This window comes from Zalophus californianus, chromosome 14, assembly GCF_009762305.2.
Source record: "Zalophus californianus isolate mZalCal1 chromosome 14, mZalCal1.pri.v2, whole genome shotgun sequence".
NCBI lineage: Eukaryota > Metazoa > Chordata > Mammalia > Carnivora > Otariidae > Zalophus > Zalophus californianus.
Window position 1 is genome coordinate 26296113 of NC_045608.1, and position 15225 is coordinate 26311337.

At 53.5% G+C, this 15225-nt stretch overlaps 1 protein-coding gene across 7 annotated transcripts in view; it reads right to left on the reverse strand.

Moving 5' to 3' along the window:
- Window positions 1-15225, reverse strand: part of CABIN1 (calcineurin binding protein 1) — a 152254-nt gene that overhangs the window by 64950 nt on the left and 72079 nt on the right. For 6 of the 7 annotated variants that reach the window (XM_027576447.2, XM_027576451.2, XM_027576449.2 and 3 more), the window contains 2 exons: window positions 14300-14478; window positions 1214-1396 (listed from right to left, as the gene is read on the reverse strand). In XM_027576447.2, coding sequence (XP_027432248.1) covers window positions 1214-1396; window positions 14300-14478 — 362 coding nt within the window. The remainder of the gene's footprint in view (window positions 1-1213; window positions 1397-14299; window positions 14479-15225) is intronic. The other variant, XM_027576452.2, reaches the window with a different exon arrangement.

Genomic DNA, 15225 nt, shown 5'->3' on the forward strand with positions numbered 1-15225 from the left:
GATGGCATAAAAAGTGCTTAGTGGGAAAGTGGGGCACTGGCCTCACCTTCCATGTCCTCTTACCTGACCCTACTGGGGGCACCTGTGCTAACCTGCACGGCATGCAGCCTTATCAGCTGCTAAGGCCAGCTAGGGGAGGCAGGCGAGGAACACAGGGCTGGGATAGGCCATCGCCAGCATGGGCTCTGGCCACATCTACATGTGAACCCCTCAGCCTCGACTCTCCCAGCCAGGGCCTGTGCAGACACATCCTAGGGAGTGGTCATCGCCAACCCTAGCTGCCCCTCCCAGCCCACCCAGAGACGGGGAATGGGGCAGAGGTTTAGGGTGCAGACTAACCCTGGGCAAATTCCTGACCCTCTCTGAATCTCAGGTTCCTCACCTGTAACGTGAGAAGAGCCACGGGGCTGTTTCCTAGGTTGGCTGGGAGGACAAAAGGAGTTCAAACAGCACCTGGTACAGGGCTGCTGAGCATGGGTCTGGGTTGTGGTTGTTGTGGTGGTGGTTGTTGTTGTTGTTGTTGTTGTTGTTGTTCGGCAAGCCTTGGCCAGGGTGGGAGAGCTCTTAAAACCCGCAGCCAGCCGCCCAGCTGCAGCCCTAGAGCAGCACCGTGGACAGGCAGCCTGCCCGAGCTCTCCTGCAAGCCGGGCGTGGGGCTCTGCCCACTGGTTTCCACAAAGGGGGCCTGGGGGCCCCATGAGAGCTGGGCATGCCCCCGGGGTTGGATCGGGGCCCCCTGCCCAAAAAAGGGAGTACTTTTTCCTAAAGGCCTGATGTGATTCAGACTAAAAAGAAAACACATTGGTGACATTTAGGATCCAAAGACTTTTTTAATAACTATGTAGCAAGAAAAAAAATACGGGCACTCACGTCACGGACGTGGCTTTCCCACACTGGGCCACGGGGGCCATAACAACAACGTGTCACTGAGTGCACACTGTATTCCAGGCACCGTGCGAGCACCTTCCTGAGCCACCTCGTTTCATCCTCACAACCCCCGGAGTGGGCCTCGGGATCGCTCCCACCCTACAGGGAGCACAGAGGCCCAGAGAGATGCGTAACTTGCCCAACTGAGGTCCCAGAGCAGCAGGTGGAGGAGCAAGGACAGAAGCCAGGCCCGACCTGGGCCACTCGGGAGCCCATGTTCTTCAGACTGCCCGAACTGGCACAGGTCACCAAAGCAGTTCTAACGCACTGAGCTAGGTCTTCATACCTCTTTCCTCTGTGGCCCCCTGAAGGTCTTTACCAGTCGGTCCTGCTTGGGAAGTGGGAACGGGCAGCTTCTTCTCCATGTAGAGCTTCCGGGAGCCCTCCAATGAGCTGGCAGGCTCATTAAAGAAGTCCTGTGTTGAGCTAGAGTCTGAGAGTGCCACGGCCGTGCTGTCCTGGCTGCGCTCTGAGGGGAAAAGGAGGGAGAGAGGGCAGCAGCATGAATCTACACCAGCTCCAATATGGAGGGGCCTCCCCAGGGTGAGTGTCCTGGTGATTGCCCTGCAGAGGAGATGGTCTGAGTACAGCTACTGTGACCCTGCTGAGCCCGACCTGTGCCAGAGGCCACTAAGCCACTCACCAAAGGCACCAATCTTCATGGTCAACCTTGTGGGGCTTCCCCAAATGGTGGCGTTCTGGTAAATGGTTAATAACCGGCTCTCAGGGTAGGGGGGAAGCCCGCGTTTGTAGCATTTACTGATTTCTGTGGTGTAAATACTCCCAGCATGGCCAATTTCAGGCTACCAGCCAACATGATCTTGCTGAAGATAGAGTTGGAAAGAGATGCACAGTAGTACACCATTCTATAGCATTTCTACCACACAGAGACAAGAGGCATAAACAACTGAAGCAGGTCAGAGTCCCGCAGACATTTTTATCCGGTTGCTATAGGCCAAGTACAGTCTAGAGTGAGAACCGAGATCCCCGGAAGACATAGACACAAGGGAGGTTGCTACCCACGTGTTAGCTCCTCTCCTCGGCCCTCCACATGTGCTCATGAGAAAGATGAGGGGCAGTGCAGGAAGAGAGACTGAAGGAAACCTTCCGGCGGTGCAGGCCTGGAGAGGAGGCGTGTTTGTTGCTATAGGAAAGGAAGGAAGCGCTGATGGGACCTTCTGGCTCTGGGGAACAAAAGCCTTAAGCCAGCCGGGGAGAGAGAGCAAATCTTGTTGCCTCCAGGGTACAGGTGAGGACCCACTGCAGCTGTGAGAAGGGAAAAGAAACACCTCCCGAGGGAGGGGCAGGAAACCATTTAGGGCCCAAACATGTGAAGTCTCCCTCCACTAGGGGAAGAAAAGCCCCACTCCTGAGATGCAGGGACACAGTCTGCCTAAGTCTGAGGCTGGACAGAGACAACAGAGAACCAGCCTTGCCCCTACGCCAGCCTAGCAAGCACAAGTAACAGGCAAAGCAGTCTACCACAGGAAAAGGGGCAAGAACATGGAGAGAGACCCTCCCTGAGGTATACACAAAAGGCCTAAGGCTGAAGGTGGGGCTGGAACATTGAGAAAACGTTCTGGCAAATCAGCCCTGCTGTAAGCATAAGGTAAGATCCTGGACATTGGAAACCAGTGGTACACTAAAGGTAACCATGGCAACAACAAAACCCAACCCCAGCTCAACTTCTGACCAGCCTAACTCCCCCGCCTAACAGCCTAGAAACAGGAGAGAGAGGTCCATTCCAGGCATAAACACAACTTATTTCAGTTTCTTCTGTCCTACACATAATATCTGATATTCAGTATAAAAATGAGGTGCACACAAAGAACATCGTCAAGAGAGAAAATAATCAACAGAACTAAACTCAGAGGTGACCCAGATGTTGGCACTACCTGATAGGAAACTGAAAAGTAACTAAGATCAGGGCCACCTGGCTGGCTCAGTTGGAAGGGCATGCGACTCTTGATTTGGGGGTTGAGTTCAAGCCCCACATCGGGTGTAGAGATTACTAAATAAATATACTTTAAAAAAACAACTAAGATGAATATGATTTATAAATGTGATTAGTGTGTTAAAGGCTCTGGTAGAAAAGGTGGACACATGCATGAACAGAGGGGGAGTTTGGGGAGTGAGATGGAAACTATGAGCAAGAGTCAAATAAAGATGCTGTAAATAAAAGACACAGCAGAGATGAAGAGTGCCTCTGTCAAGTTTCTCAGCATACCTGACACAGCTAGGGGGAAAGACAACCAAAACCCTAAGACAGAGCAGGTGAAATCATCCAAACTGAGGGTGCGGGGGGACCAGAACAGAGCAGCCAACAGCACCCAAATGATCTAACATACTAATTAGAATCCCGGAGGGAAATGGGACAGACACATGTCTGAATAAATATTTAAAGAGATAATGACAGAATTTTCCAAAAGTAATGAAAGACATCAAATCACTAAGAATCTCAGAGAACACCAAGCACGGCAAAGACTCCTCCACACATATTTAGAAAGCAAACAAACAAAAACATCAACAACAAACCACACCTAGAGGTCTCATATTCAAACTGCTGAAAACCAAAGACAGAGAGGAAATCTCGAAGGCAGAGAAAGACACATCATATATAGAGGAACAACGTTAAGAACTACAGCACACTTCTCAGCAGAAACCATGCAAGTCAGACAACATCTTTAAAGTGCTAAAAGAAAAAAAAAAGTCAACCCCAGGGGCACCTGGCTGGCTCAGTCCGAAGAGCATGTGACTCGTGGTCTCAGGCTTGTTGAGTTCGAGCCGCACGTGGGGTGTTGAGATGACTTAAATTAAAAAAAAAAAAAAAAAAGGTCAATCCCAAATTCTATATCCAGTGAAAATCTCTCTCGAAAATGCAGGAGAAATAAAGACTTTTTCAGACAAACAAAAGCTGAGAGGAATCCTCACCGTGAAATCTGAGTTACAAGGTATGTTAAAGAAAGTTCTTCAGGTAGAATGAATTGAAACCAGACAGAAATTTGGATCCACATAAAGAAATGAAGTTCCTCAGAAATGGTTAAAGTAATAATAGAAAAGACATTCTTTCTCCTCATGTGTAGTTCCTCTAAAGTATTCCTGTCTACTGCCTAAAGCAAAACTAGCAGCAGCCTATTGTGAGTTTATAGTTTATGTAAAAGTAAAAGGAATGAAAGCAAGGGTACAAGAAACAGGAGTTTCCTTCAGTGCACCTGAGTAGTATAATATCACTTGAAGGTGGACTATGATCACTTACACACGTATATTGTTAAGATTAAGGCAGTCATTTTTAAAGAGATATGAATAATAAACCAGTAATAAAAGGCAAAACACAACCTTAAAAAATAAAACTTTTGTCTCCCAACTTTGTGTATCTGAAAGAGGAAGCTCAGTGAAATAGGAATCAAGAGAGCCAAGGTCAAGCCCCTCTCATGCCACTCCCTAGTTGTGTGACCTTGAACAGGTTAAGCCCTTGCCCACCTATGAGTTGCAACTACATATCCTCTCAGACAGGTCAATAGTATAGCAGCATCTGGGGACACAGGGAGAGAGGCAGACATGGCCCCCAGGACCTTCCAATCTTTTGCTCAACTAACTCAAATACTGGGGGCCCCCTAGGAGGGCAGAAGTGAGCAGCCTGGTGGGCAAAAAACTTGCAACAAAATGTGAAGTTGTTTCAACAAAATCAAAGGCCTGGACTCTGGGAGAGCCAGGCTGCCTCTGTTCAAATCCTGCTCAGTCACTTTTTAGGTTGGAGAGCCTATGCAATTGCCATAATTTCTTTACATTTTAGTTTCCTCCTGTGTAAAACTGTGAGATATACAAATGCCCACTTTGTAGAATTGTTATGAGGATTAAATACATTAATACATGGAAAGTGCTTGAGACAGGGCCTGATACACCAGAAGTGTTGACAAAATATCACCTCGGTTATCAGTATTATTATTTCAGAGAACCTGGACCGATTTTATTTTTTTTCCAGTAATGTCTCAAACTTGACATTAGAGATTTTGTTCTGAACGGGCAAAGGGTTCTGCTTATGCCAGGCAGCAGATCACACCTGAGCAGCATCATGTGGATGGGGTGGTAATCGCTTCTTATTGACATGACAGGGTCGTCCAAAGTGGTCCTGCCTGCACAGGGAAACACGGAATCGGGCCTGTGCTTCCAAGGGCAGCTCTGCTGCCCCACCCCCTTCACCCATGTCTGATCAGAGACCAGGGCGTGGAGACAGCGACCTGCCAGGCAGCCTCACAGTGCCTGCCATAGTCTTCCCTCCTTAACTGCCCATGGGCAGTAGAAGTGTATGTGAGACCCTTCAGCAGCCAACACAGAAGCCCTGTGTCTCACTAATGGGGGAGCAGGGACCTGGCTGGACCCCTCTGTCTCACACTCAGTGGGGGGCTCTTGCCTGACCTGCAAGGCCAGACCCCAAGGCTCTGTGAGCACCGAATGGGGATTCCTGGCAAGCCTGCAGCCCTCCTGAGAAGTCCCAAACCCAAGTCCCCAGTGTGAGGGAATCACTTCTCCGAGAGAAATGGCAGGGACAGCCCATCTGCTGTCCCTGTGGGAAGGAGACCCTTGGCTCCAGAAGCCACACAGGGTCACTGCAGGAGCTCAGGACCCAGGAGTCTCAGACCCACATTCCAGATCTGCCACTTGGGCTGCTCCAGGCCTCCCAACATATTTATCACTGCTCTCCCTGCTCTGTCCCCAACACACAAATGGGATCCCCACAGGGGCCTGGCCTAGTGCCTGGCACGCAGGCGTGACAGCCCGGTGACCCATCCCACCCTATAGCATTTGCTCTGGCCCCGACAAAGAGAACACTGATGGCTCGGACAAGATGGCAGGCCACGCTCCTGCAGTGAAGAAGTCCTTCTGAAAGTCAGGCCGGGGCAGGCGCTTCTCGCCAGCATCCAGAGCAGCTGTAGTCACTGCACGGCTGAGCAGCACATCGTGTGGCAAACGTCTGGGAAGCGAGCCTAGCTGGGAGGGTCTCACGAGAATTGGCATGCTGCCTGATGAGCTCATGCACTCACAAGCTGTTGGGCTTTGGGCCTAAAGAATCACTAATTTGCTGGAATCCCAGTTGTGATTATTACAAAAACCACGGATTGGCTTAAGCAAGTGGATATTTACTCCCAACATGCTAATACCCTCTTGATGCTGCCTTCTGAGGGAACCTCTAATGCACCGGAGCGAGCAGGGATGGCAGCAGACTGCCCTAAGAGTGGCGTGGGCAAGACAGAGTAGCATCAGGCTTCAGGGGGGGGCTGCTCCCCTGGGAGCAAAAATCAGCAGGTGGGGCCTCTGCTGAGACTTTAGGAACAACACCCACAGCAACAACAGCCACAGCCAAGGAGCAGGACACATGTAAGCTGAAGGACTGCGACCAGGCCTCCCGTTTTGAGCCTCTCAAGACATACGCACGAGAACCCAGAACAGCTCACCCTCTGAAAGGTGGAGAGCAAAACCCAACATCAGCCCTGGGGGGCACCACGGTGATTCTAGACAAGCCCTCCTCCCAGGGGTGATCAAGAGCACCTAAGGACCCCTGAGGAAGACCGATGCTGGAGGGAAGTGACAGGGATCCGGAAGCCACCCCCCACCCCCCAGCACAGTCGGGTGGTGCCCCCTGCAGGCGGGCTGCTGGGTCAGAGCTGGAGAGGTGGGAGCTCTGCACGCTGAGGTGCCCTGGCTGGAGCTGGGACCCCCTCCTTACCAGGCCTGTAAAGCAAGGGGGTGGGGGGTGCTTGCCAAGGTTCCCGCCCACCCCTGAGAGAGGTACACGTCTGGGAAACAGAGGACAAGCACATCACTGCAAATGAGAGCCCAGGGCCAAGTTTCTCTCCAATCCCTTCAGAGAGGGTTGGCACAAAGCTATTTAAAATCATCCTGATTTTGAATACTAGGAAGCGGCCTACACCAAGGTCTCACACCAAGAAGCAAGTCAGATTAAAAGAAAACTAAGTTCATTTCTTTCACATCACCAGAGGAATGAAAAACTCTTAAAGAATGACTCTATCACTGGGCAGACGATGCCTCTGGGCACGGCCCAAACCACCCTGAGTATGTCCTGCCTGCCTCCTGGCCAGCCCAATCCAGCACAGGCTCAAGCAGCACTGTGCACGGCACGGAGGCTAGCACTGTGCCCTGATAAAGGGCACAAAGGAAATATGTGTCTGTGGGGGCGGGGAGGCAGCTCTGGCTTAAAGAGCACATAGCTTCCCTCCAGGCCTGGCTATAGTCCCACCTTTTCCTCAAAGTGGTCTATGGATATCACATTCCTTTTCTGGGACACTGTGGGCCAAGGGTCCAAATGAGCTGACATCCGGCTTTGTGTAAGTGTGCACTAATGGCCTGGGGTGCTTCCTCCCCATCCTCTGGGCACCACAGGACACCCCCAGGGTGCTGGCCTAGGCTGATGCTCAGAGAATAACCAGGTGGGGCTGCCGGGGCCCAGCGGGCAAAGGCTGCCAAGCTGGGAGGCAGTGGCCCTCCCCCGTCTCACCTGCCTGCTGGTGCAGAGCCAGAAGGGGAGAGCAGAGGCGAGCAGAACTGGCTGCCTTCCTGCCTCTGCCACCACCTGGAGATCCTGCAGATTGGCCTGGGCCTGGGTTTTCCCGGCCTCCTGGTCCTGAGCCAGAGCAGGAGACAGATGGAAAGCTCTTCTGCATAGGAGAGCCCGACTCAGCTAAAGAGCCAGGCTTCCTACAGGACTGGGCGGAGAGGGCCTTCCAGGTAAGCATGTGCCTAAAATGGGACGCCAGGGACTGCCCACAGCCCAGGATCCTGATTTCCTTAAGGAGCTGCCTAGAGATCAATAGGAAAGAAGACACACTAGTGGACAGGCTGAACAGGCTGGCTCTGCTCTTCTTCAGAATGTTTTTTTAAAAGTCTGCCCACACAAAACCTGTTCACACTAATTAATATCTGTGGCAAAATTATAAATATTTCACTCTCTTACTGTTAATCACTGGAATGTTTCACATCTCTGCCTCTGGACCACCCCAGCCCTTCCCTGGAATCCTTAGAGGGATCTTCATCTGCCAGCCAACGGCTGATGACACCCTTCACTTCTGAGGTGGGACCTGCAGGGCCAACTGCAAAGGAACGGCAGCTGGGGACACAGAGGGAAAGGGATCTGGCTTGGTGACAGAGAGGCTGTCCGTTCCATTGAGAGTGAGAGCAGACGGTATTCTGAGGATTTTTTGGTTCAGGTTTGACTCAGTTCAAATCCCTTCAACATTCTCAGGATTTCCAGGCCAACCTAAAAAGAGCTCTTTGCTTACAAGGCACAAGTTTCCTAGTACATTTTCTCCACTTGCTCCAGCAGTTGAGACTAGAAACAGCTCACAACCATTTATTCCATGACCTCAGTTCAATGAAAGTTTGTGGGAAAAGGCATGGTTGTACCATCAAAATCTGCAGCAACTCTGACTAGTGAACTCTGAAAAGATCACAAATGCTCTGCCAAGTAGAAAGCAACAGGTTTCTAAGAACAGTAAACTTGGGTGGAATCAATATTTTGACAAATCTCTCAACTGGACAAACTCTGCCCCAGTGGGTCCCCGATGACCACCAGGAAAGAACATATCCACCGGAACTAGGCTAGCTGTGTGGGAGGGGGGCCCTCTGGCAGGCCAAGGAGCCTGGACAGACGCCCAAGAGAAGAGACATACCGGATACACGAGGACCCCTGAAAAAGAGGCAGACACACAGAGGCAGCAGGCAGGCACAAGAGTATCACTGTGGCCAGTGGTCAGACAGCAGTGCCACCCCTCTGGGCCCCCCATGCTCAGAGCTGGGAGAAGACTTGGCCTCGTGTGCACTGCTCACCGTGTGACCCTCACCATGCATCACTCTGTCACACCGTGCCTACAGCAAAGAGTCCTTGTGCCCCTACCTCGGACCAGCTGGTTTTCCCAAGCTCTCTCCCTGCAAGGTCTCTCTTCCTCCCACCCCAGTCACCTCAGTACCCAAACATGGCAGGGCTCTCCGACCTCCATGTCTTTGCTCCCACTGTCCCTCACCTGAAATGGCCCTGCAGGCCTCTCTGGAGGGCTATCTCCTCCAGGAAGTCCTCCCAACCCACTAGGCCCCACAGCCAGCTCATGGCACTCCCTCTTGGCACCAACCACTGCCCCAGGACACCACCTAGGGACACACAGATCCAACCAGGCAGCAGGGGATCAGGGCGCCCTCCTCCTGGCTTTCCTCATGGGGCTCTGTTCCATGCCCAGCACACAGCAGGCACTCAACATATGCCATGACCAGCTTCAGCCTGGAGAGGTTTCTTGGAAGGTAAGAATGGAGAAGAGAACAAAGGTGACTGGCTCTGCCCTCTGACAGCCTCCCTCCCTGCCCCAACATCAGTCCCCCCGCCCCCCGTGCAGGGGCACACGCAGGGCCACCCAAGCTCCACTCCGAGCCTCTCCCACGTTGAAAACGTCTGTTCATGGACTGTAGCTTGCCCACCGTGAGCTGACTTCTCCCTCGCCCTGGGAAGGGAGGCTGGCGCGGACTGATGCCACACGCAGCCCCCTGCCCTGAGCCTGGACACCGCGGACTGCACACAGAGGGCCCACCTCAGAGCGTCTTGGCTACTGTGCACGATGTGCATTTTTACACACTTGTCCTTGTGAAGACAGCTTGGTATCTTAGAGTCTGTCGCCTTTGTTACGTTTTTAAAGCTGGAAAGAGCAAAGCGATGGAAATATAGGACTAAGCCACCTGCCAGGCAGACAGGCGGCGGGAGGAGGCCACCACTGCATCTGGCCAGAACTGAGAACATGGGCTGTGGGTAGAAGCCAAGCACATCAAACACACACTCTCCAAATCACAGGACCAGCAGATGTGGAGGAGCTCCCGGTCACAGGGGGAGCAGGGAGCCGGACTGAGGATTAAGCATGCGGTCTGCGCTGTCCCCTGAAGCGAGCCGTGACAGTGCAAGCAGAAAGACAAAGCCTGGAGAACAGAGTGTGGTCAGGGTTAGGGGCAGCACGGGCAATATTGGTGGAGGCAGTGTGGGTGAGCAGGCGAGGATGAGCACAGATGGGACACGACACAAACGGTGACAGCATGGTGGGTGAGGACAGATGGTCACATGGGAGCTTGCACAGGGCACCCTAGGCTCCCATCTGGCCTACACCCTACAGCCTGGGGCTCAGGGCAGGCTCTGTTCGTGCTGTAAGTGGGGCCAGACGGGCATCCTGCAACCCTGAACACCAGCCTCCATGGGTCCCACTCTTCTGACCCCCGGCTTGTTCTCTCTTCTCACCCTTCACAGTAAACACGCCCACACCTGACACACGCCCAGACCTTGGCTAAGCTTTGCCTCCTCAGGAAGGCCTCTCACCTACCAAGGCCAGGCCAGGTGTCTTGGGGGTGGTTTCAGTTGCACCCTGACCCTTAGCTGATTCACAGCTTCACACCGGCCTCCCCCAAGCACCTGCAGCAGGAACCAGGATTTTTCCATGCACCCAGCACAATGCTGATGGGCACTGGATGGGCATGGCCACGAGCTGGCTGAAGAACCCCACAGAAGGCTCAGCCTCAGACTGACCACAGGGTAAGGCCTCTGCTCTCTGAGGCCCTTTGTGGCTCTGAGATTCTCAGGTGACAATGGAGCATGGCAGGCAGACAGCAAGGGTCTTGGCAGTCCAACAGAGCCACTATGCACACATCCCGAAGGCTGGCTGGGCTGGGCGAAGCTATGAACCAAGGCATCCTGTAACAACCCTGCTCCCTGGGCCCTGCTACTGACACACCTCCAACAAGCAAAGCAGGGAAATGCACACAGATCCAGTCTCCATCAGGTCAGCAAATACAGGACCTTCCCAGTGTTAGCCTTCTCTGGCCTGGGGTGGAAGGAGACTCAGACCCCAGTTCTCCCTTGGCTCCACCCCAGCTAGGTGGGCAGCCCTAGACGAGTGCCCAACTGCCCTCAGCTCGGCTTCCTCCTGGGAAACCAGACACGTGGCCAAGCCTGCAGGGCAACTGTGAGAATGGGACCCCAGGCACCTCTCCCAGAGTCCAGCCCAGAGCAAACATAACACTGCTGTGTGGTGGGGCCCAGTTACTCACACACATGCTCCCATACTCCATGCCAGGGAGGGGTTATAGAATTTGTTCAGAAATCTCATTATGCTATGTTTGAACATGTGTAAACAGCAATCACTGGGAGCCTCTTGAGGGTCAGAATGTATTCCCTATGTGATTTCCTCTTCCTGGTCAGGAAGTGTTAACGCTAAGGATTTCAGGACTTTAGACAAGTCCCAAGATGGAAGGGAGAAATAAGGCAGCCAGGGAGGAGTGGTCAGGCAGGGTTGCCAATAGTGGCAGCCATGACTTAGTTCATCCTCTGTCTCGGTCTCTCTCTCCCAGCCTAGCCAAAGGGCCCCTCTTCAGGTCAGCTGTGGGCACCCTCCCAGCCACCCTGAGAAGGGCTGGCTTTCACACTTGACCGTGGTGAAGTCTCAGAGCAACCAAAGGGCCAGTACCACGGGTTTTTAGCCAGAGCTGTGGACAGGCTGTAGAAAGCTTCCAACGCTAGTGTAGGATGGCACAAGGGTGCAGGTGGGGCCAGTCCAGAGAGCAAATCTGGGTCCCACTAAGAAGCCATTATGACATGTCGTGAAGCTCTTTTTCTAAATCTCTTTTAAAGATTCATACCAAATAAGAATTGACCGCAGCTGATTTCTGATTTTGAAGCACAGGTACACAAAAGTAGAAGGGCAGCTCGGAGGCAGGGTATCCTAACCGTCCCCAAGGGAAGTCCTAATGCCTGGCTCCCTGTCTAGGTGGTAACAAGTTAGCCTCTGACAGGCTTCAGGGTGCATGAGACTTAGGCCCAGAAAGCCGGAGGCCCAGGCCTACTCGGGGGCTATTGCTTCCAAGGACACTGCTCGCCCCTCTTCTGAGGCCACACCACTGGCCTGAGAGAGACAGGGTGCAAACCAAGGATGACTGGCCCCAAACCCGGGCTCCTCCCGCTGTGTGGTGCTGCATGGCCCTTGTGCCAACTCCGATGGTCGGGGGTTGACTGTGTCTAGGATGTGGCTACAACATGTGCACACCTTCCTTTAACACCCATGAGAAGAACATTACTCCCATTCTCCAGGTGAGGAAACAGTCTCAGAGGGAAGTCCCTTGCCCATGGTGGCCAAGCAAGGTAGCAGTGGGGCTGGGATTGAAATGCAGATCCCCCTGACTCTAAGGCCTGCTCTGCCCTGGCCTCCCTGTCTGAGCTCGAGTGGGTCCCTGAACTGCCTCTCTTGGCCGGTACCAGGGCTAGAAGCACCCATCAGCCTTCCTGTAGAAAGGCTTGGCTAAGGCCTAGAGTGAGCACTAATGCCCCGTGTGCTACCACAAGGGAGGCTGGTCTCAGGCTGAGGAGTTGTATGGAAAGTGGGAGGCCACACGTTCTCCTCCCAGGGCTAGTTAGCCAGCCCTGGCTGGGTCACGGGAGGCAGGAGCAGAGGTGGGCAGGCCTTGAGGCTACCAGCATATCTCCTGACACGAGCAGTCACTGCTTCGGCCAGAGCCAGGGCCTTTCCCTACGAGCTAGTGTAACGGCTGAAAGGGCCACTTTAACATTCTAAGAGCATGGCTATTTTAGGGCCCAAACATTTTCCTGTTGCAGACACTGCTTTCTTTCTGTGGTGAGGAGGGCAGGGGTTCTGAAAGCACTGTGCAGCCAGGCCTGTGTGGAGCACAACAGGGCTAGTCCAGAGCTTCCTGGCACACTGGGCTGGGACTGGGTGAAGGTATACCATGGTTCCACATCATTGACAGAAATCACTTTGGAAAAAAAAAAAATTTTTTTTTTTAACCATCATTGAAAAATGGGCAACCACTAAAATGATATTTGAGCTTGTATGTATGGCTCCGTCTGCAAACTTCCAGAACAAATAACCATTATGTTGGCACTCAGGCCATGTCACACCAGTGCCTGCCCCCCACACTCTGCTTCCCTACAGCTCCACATGCATGGGACAGCTGGGCAGCGGTGCCAGGTGACATCACGGCCCCTCCCTGCCTCCCTTCCTCTCTGCTCCCGGGGTGTGCCCACACCAGGGGAGCCAGTTTCAGCTCTAGGGACTCCTGCTACCCAGGCCCTGCAACCCCAGCTCAACTCAAACCTGCAGGGCTGGGAGGGGTGCCGGCCACAGGCCCGTGGACAGCCACGAGAGGCAATCCTTTCTCACAAAAGCTGACATGAGGTTCAATCGTCACAGGAGTACCTGGCAGAAACTAACTTGCAGAGCAGAATGATAAAAGGTGGGGAACAGGGAAGTTTCCCTGTTGAACTTGGGTTAAGCAAGCAGGAGCAAGACCTTGCTCAGGCTGCATGCAGGACTGAATTGGCCCTCTGGGGCACAGGGAGGTGACGCAGTCATGCAGCACACACTCACTCAGCTCTACAACCGGTCTCCCCACACATTCCCCGCAGGCCAAGCAGGACCCAGGAGGGGACGCTGCAAGTCTCCTCTCCTCTCAGATCACCAAATCCCAGCCCGCCCATCCTCCCTCAGTGCTTCCCTAACCCTGCTCTCACACCCCTCTCACGCCAGCTCTGGGACCCCATGCCATGGGGGAGGGGTGCCCCACGCCCTGGGGAAGGCAGGGCAAGGCCTGTTTCCCCACAGCCTGATGTGATCATTGACTTGTGAACGAGGGCCTGCGCACCTGTCGGCATTGCCACTGCTCCCCACCCCCCACCTCCCCGGACTCCACTTTAACACCCTCTCAAGCCACCGATTTAGCTCATTCCAGCAAGGACTTTATCACAGCCTAGCGCTGTAAAGGTGAGGAGAACATGAAGAAATCAAGCTATGAGGTCAGCATGCGAGCCTCCTAATGTTAGTAAGAAATGTGGTTCAAAGGTCGCCACCTGCCCTATCCCATGTGGGACGGCCTCATTCATGGTCCCATGGGTGGGGATTCCCACCACCCCCATCTGGACTCCTAAGGGTGACAGACTCAGCCTACCCACAACTGTCAGAAGGACATGCCGTAATAATGCAGGCACGATGCCAGCATCACTGGGCTGACTGCACAGAGGCCACTCCAGGCAGCCTGCAGACCCTGACAGCTAGTCCACAGAGTCTCAGAGAGGCAAGGTGCCTTAGCTTGTCCTGCCCCTTCCCAGCCCCCAGGTGGGCTGGCAGGTGGCGACCCTGAGCATGTTTTGGAAGCACAGAATCACCGTGAGGCCATGAGGTTAATGAACAGCCGCAACATTGCCCGTGTCACCCCAGACCCAGCACCCCCCCTCACCAAAACAAAGCGAATCGTCACCCGAAGCACCCTCCCCCGTGATTGGCGTGCCGCCCTGGGCTGGCAGTAGGGAGAACAGGGACTGTACCGTCCGGCGTCGCCTGCTGGTGGGGTTTTTTACATTTGACGTAATCGTGGTCAATCGGAGTAGCTGTGTAAGGTGGGGATGTCAGACCTGGGCCAGAGGAGGAGGGGAGGGAGGCTCCGGGGCCCGGCAGTGTCCCAGCTGAAGAGTGGGAGTCCTCGTCCACCAGGCAGGCCTTCTCTCTGTGGGAAGATGGTTGGGGTGCAGGTCAGAATCTCTACATCCCACCGAAATGGGACGTATGCTGGTCTGAAACAGTGCCCTTCTTGACTGCTGGACCCCATGCCACCTTCAAGGGCCTCCTCGGGCCTCCTCTGCCCTTCTAGGGCCCACTGCCCCCACACACCTCAGATGACTTACCCCTCTGGCTGGTGGTCCCAAGTGCTGACGGAGCTGCCCCCATGGCACCCATTTGGGCTCTGGCCCCCAACTGGCCACTGTCCAACCATCTGAGGCCCCAGGCCCCAGGCCCCAGGCCCCAGGGAGACTGCAGGGGAGCTGACAAGCCCTTCCTCAGAAGCACCCACCCCAGGTCCCCTCCATGCCAAGTCAGGACCCTTCCATGCGATGCCCGAGGCCTAACAGATTTAATCCCCAACAAGATGCAGAGAAAACATCTGGATTTACTGAAAGCTCCCATGTGTATAAGGATATTTGCGACAACACTGTTGAGCAAAAAAGTTAGAAACACCTGAAATGTTCCATCAAAATGGCTATGGAAAACACGATGCACCCATGCTAAGTAATAATACATAGTCCCAGACCCCTTGTCAGGGGAGAAGTAAACTCTAGAATAGCACCTTCAGTAGTTTGTTTTTATAAAATAAAAGAAATTCTTTAATTGTATGTATAAATGTAAGTGTGTGTAAATGTACAGATAATTATTTGAGAAAATAAACTATGAAGAGTGGCTAATTCTGGGGAGGAGA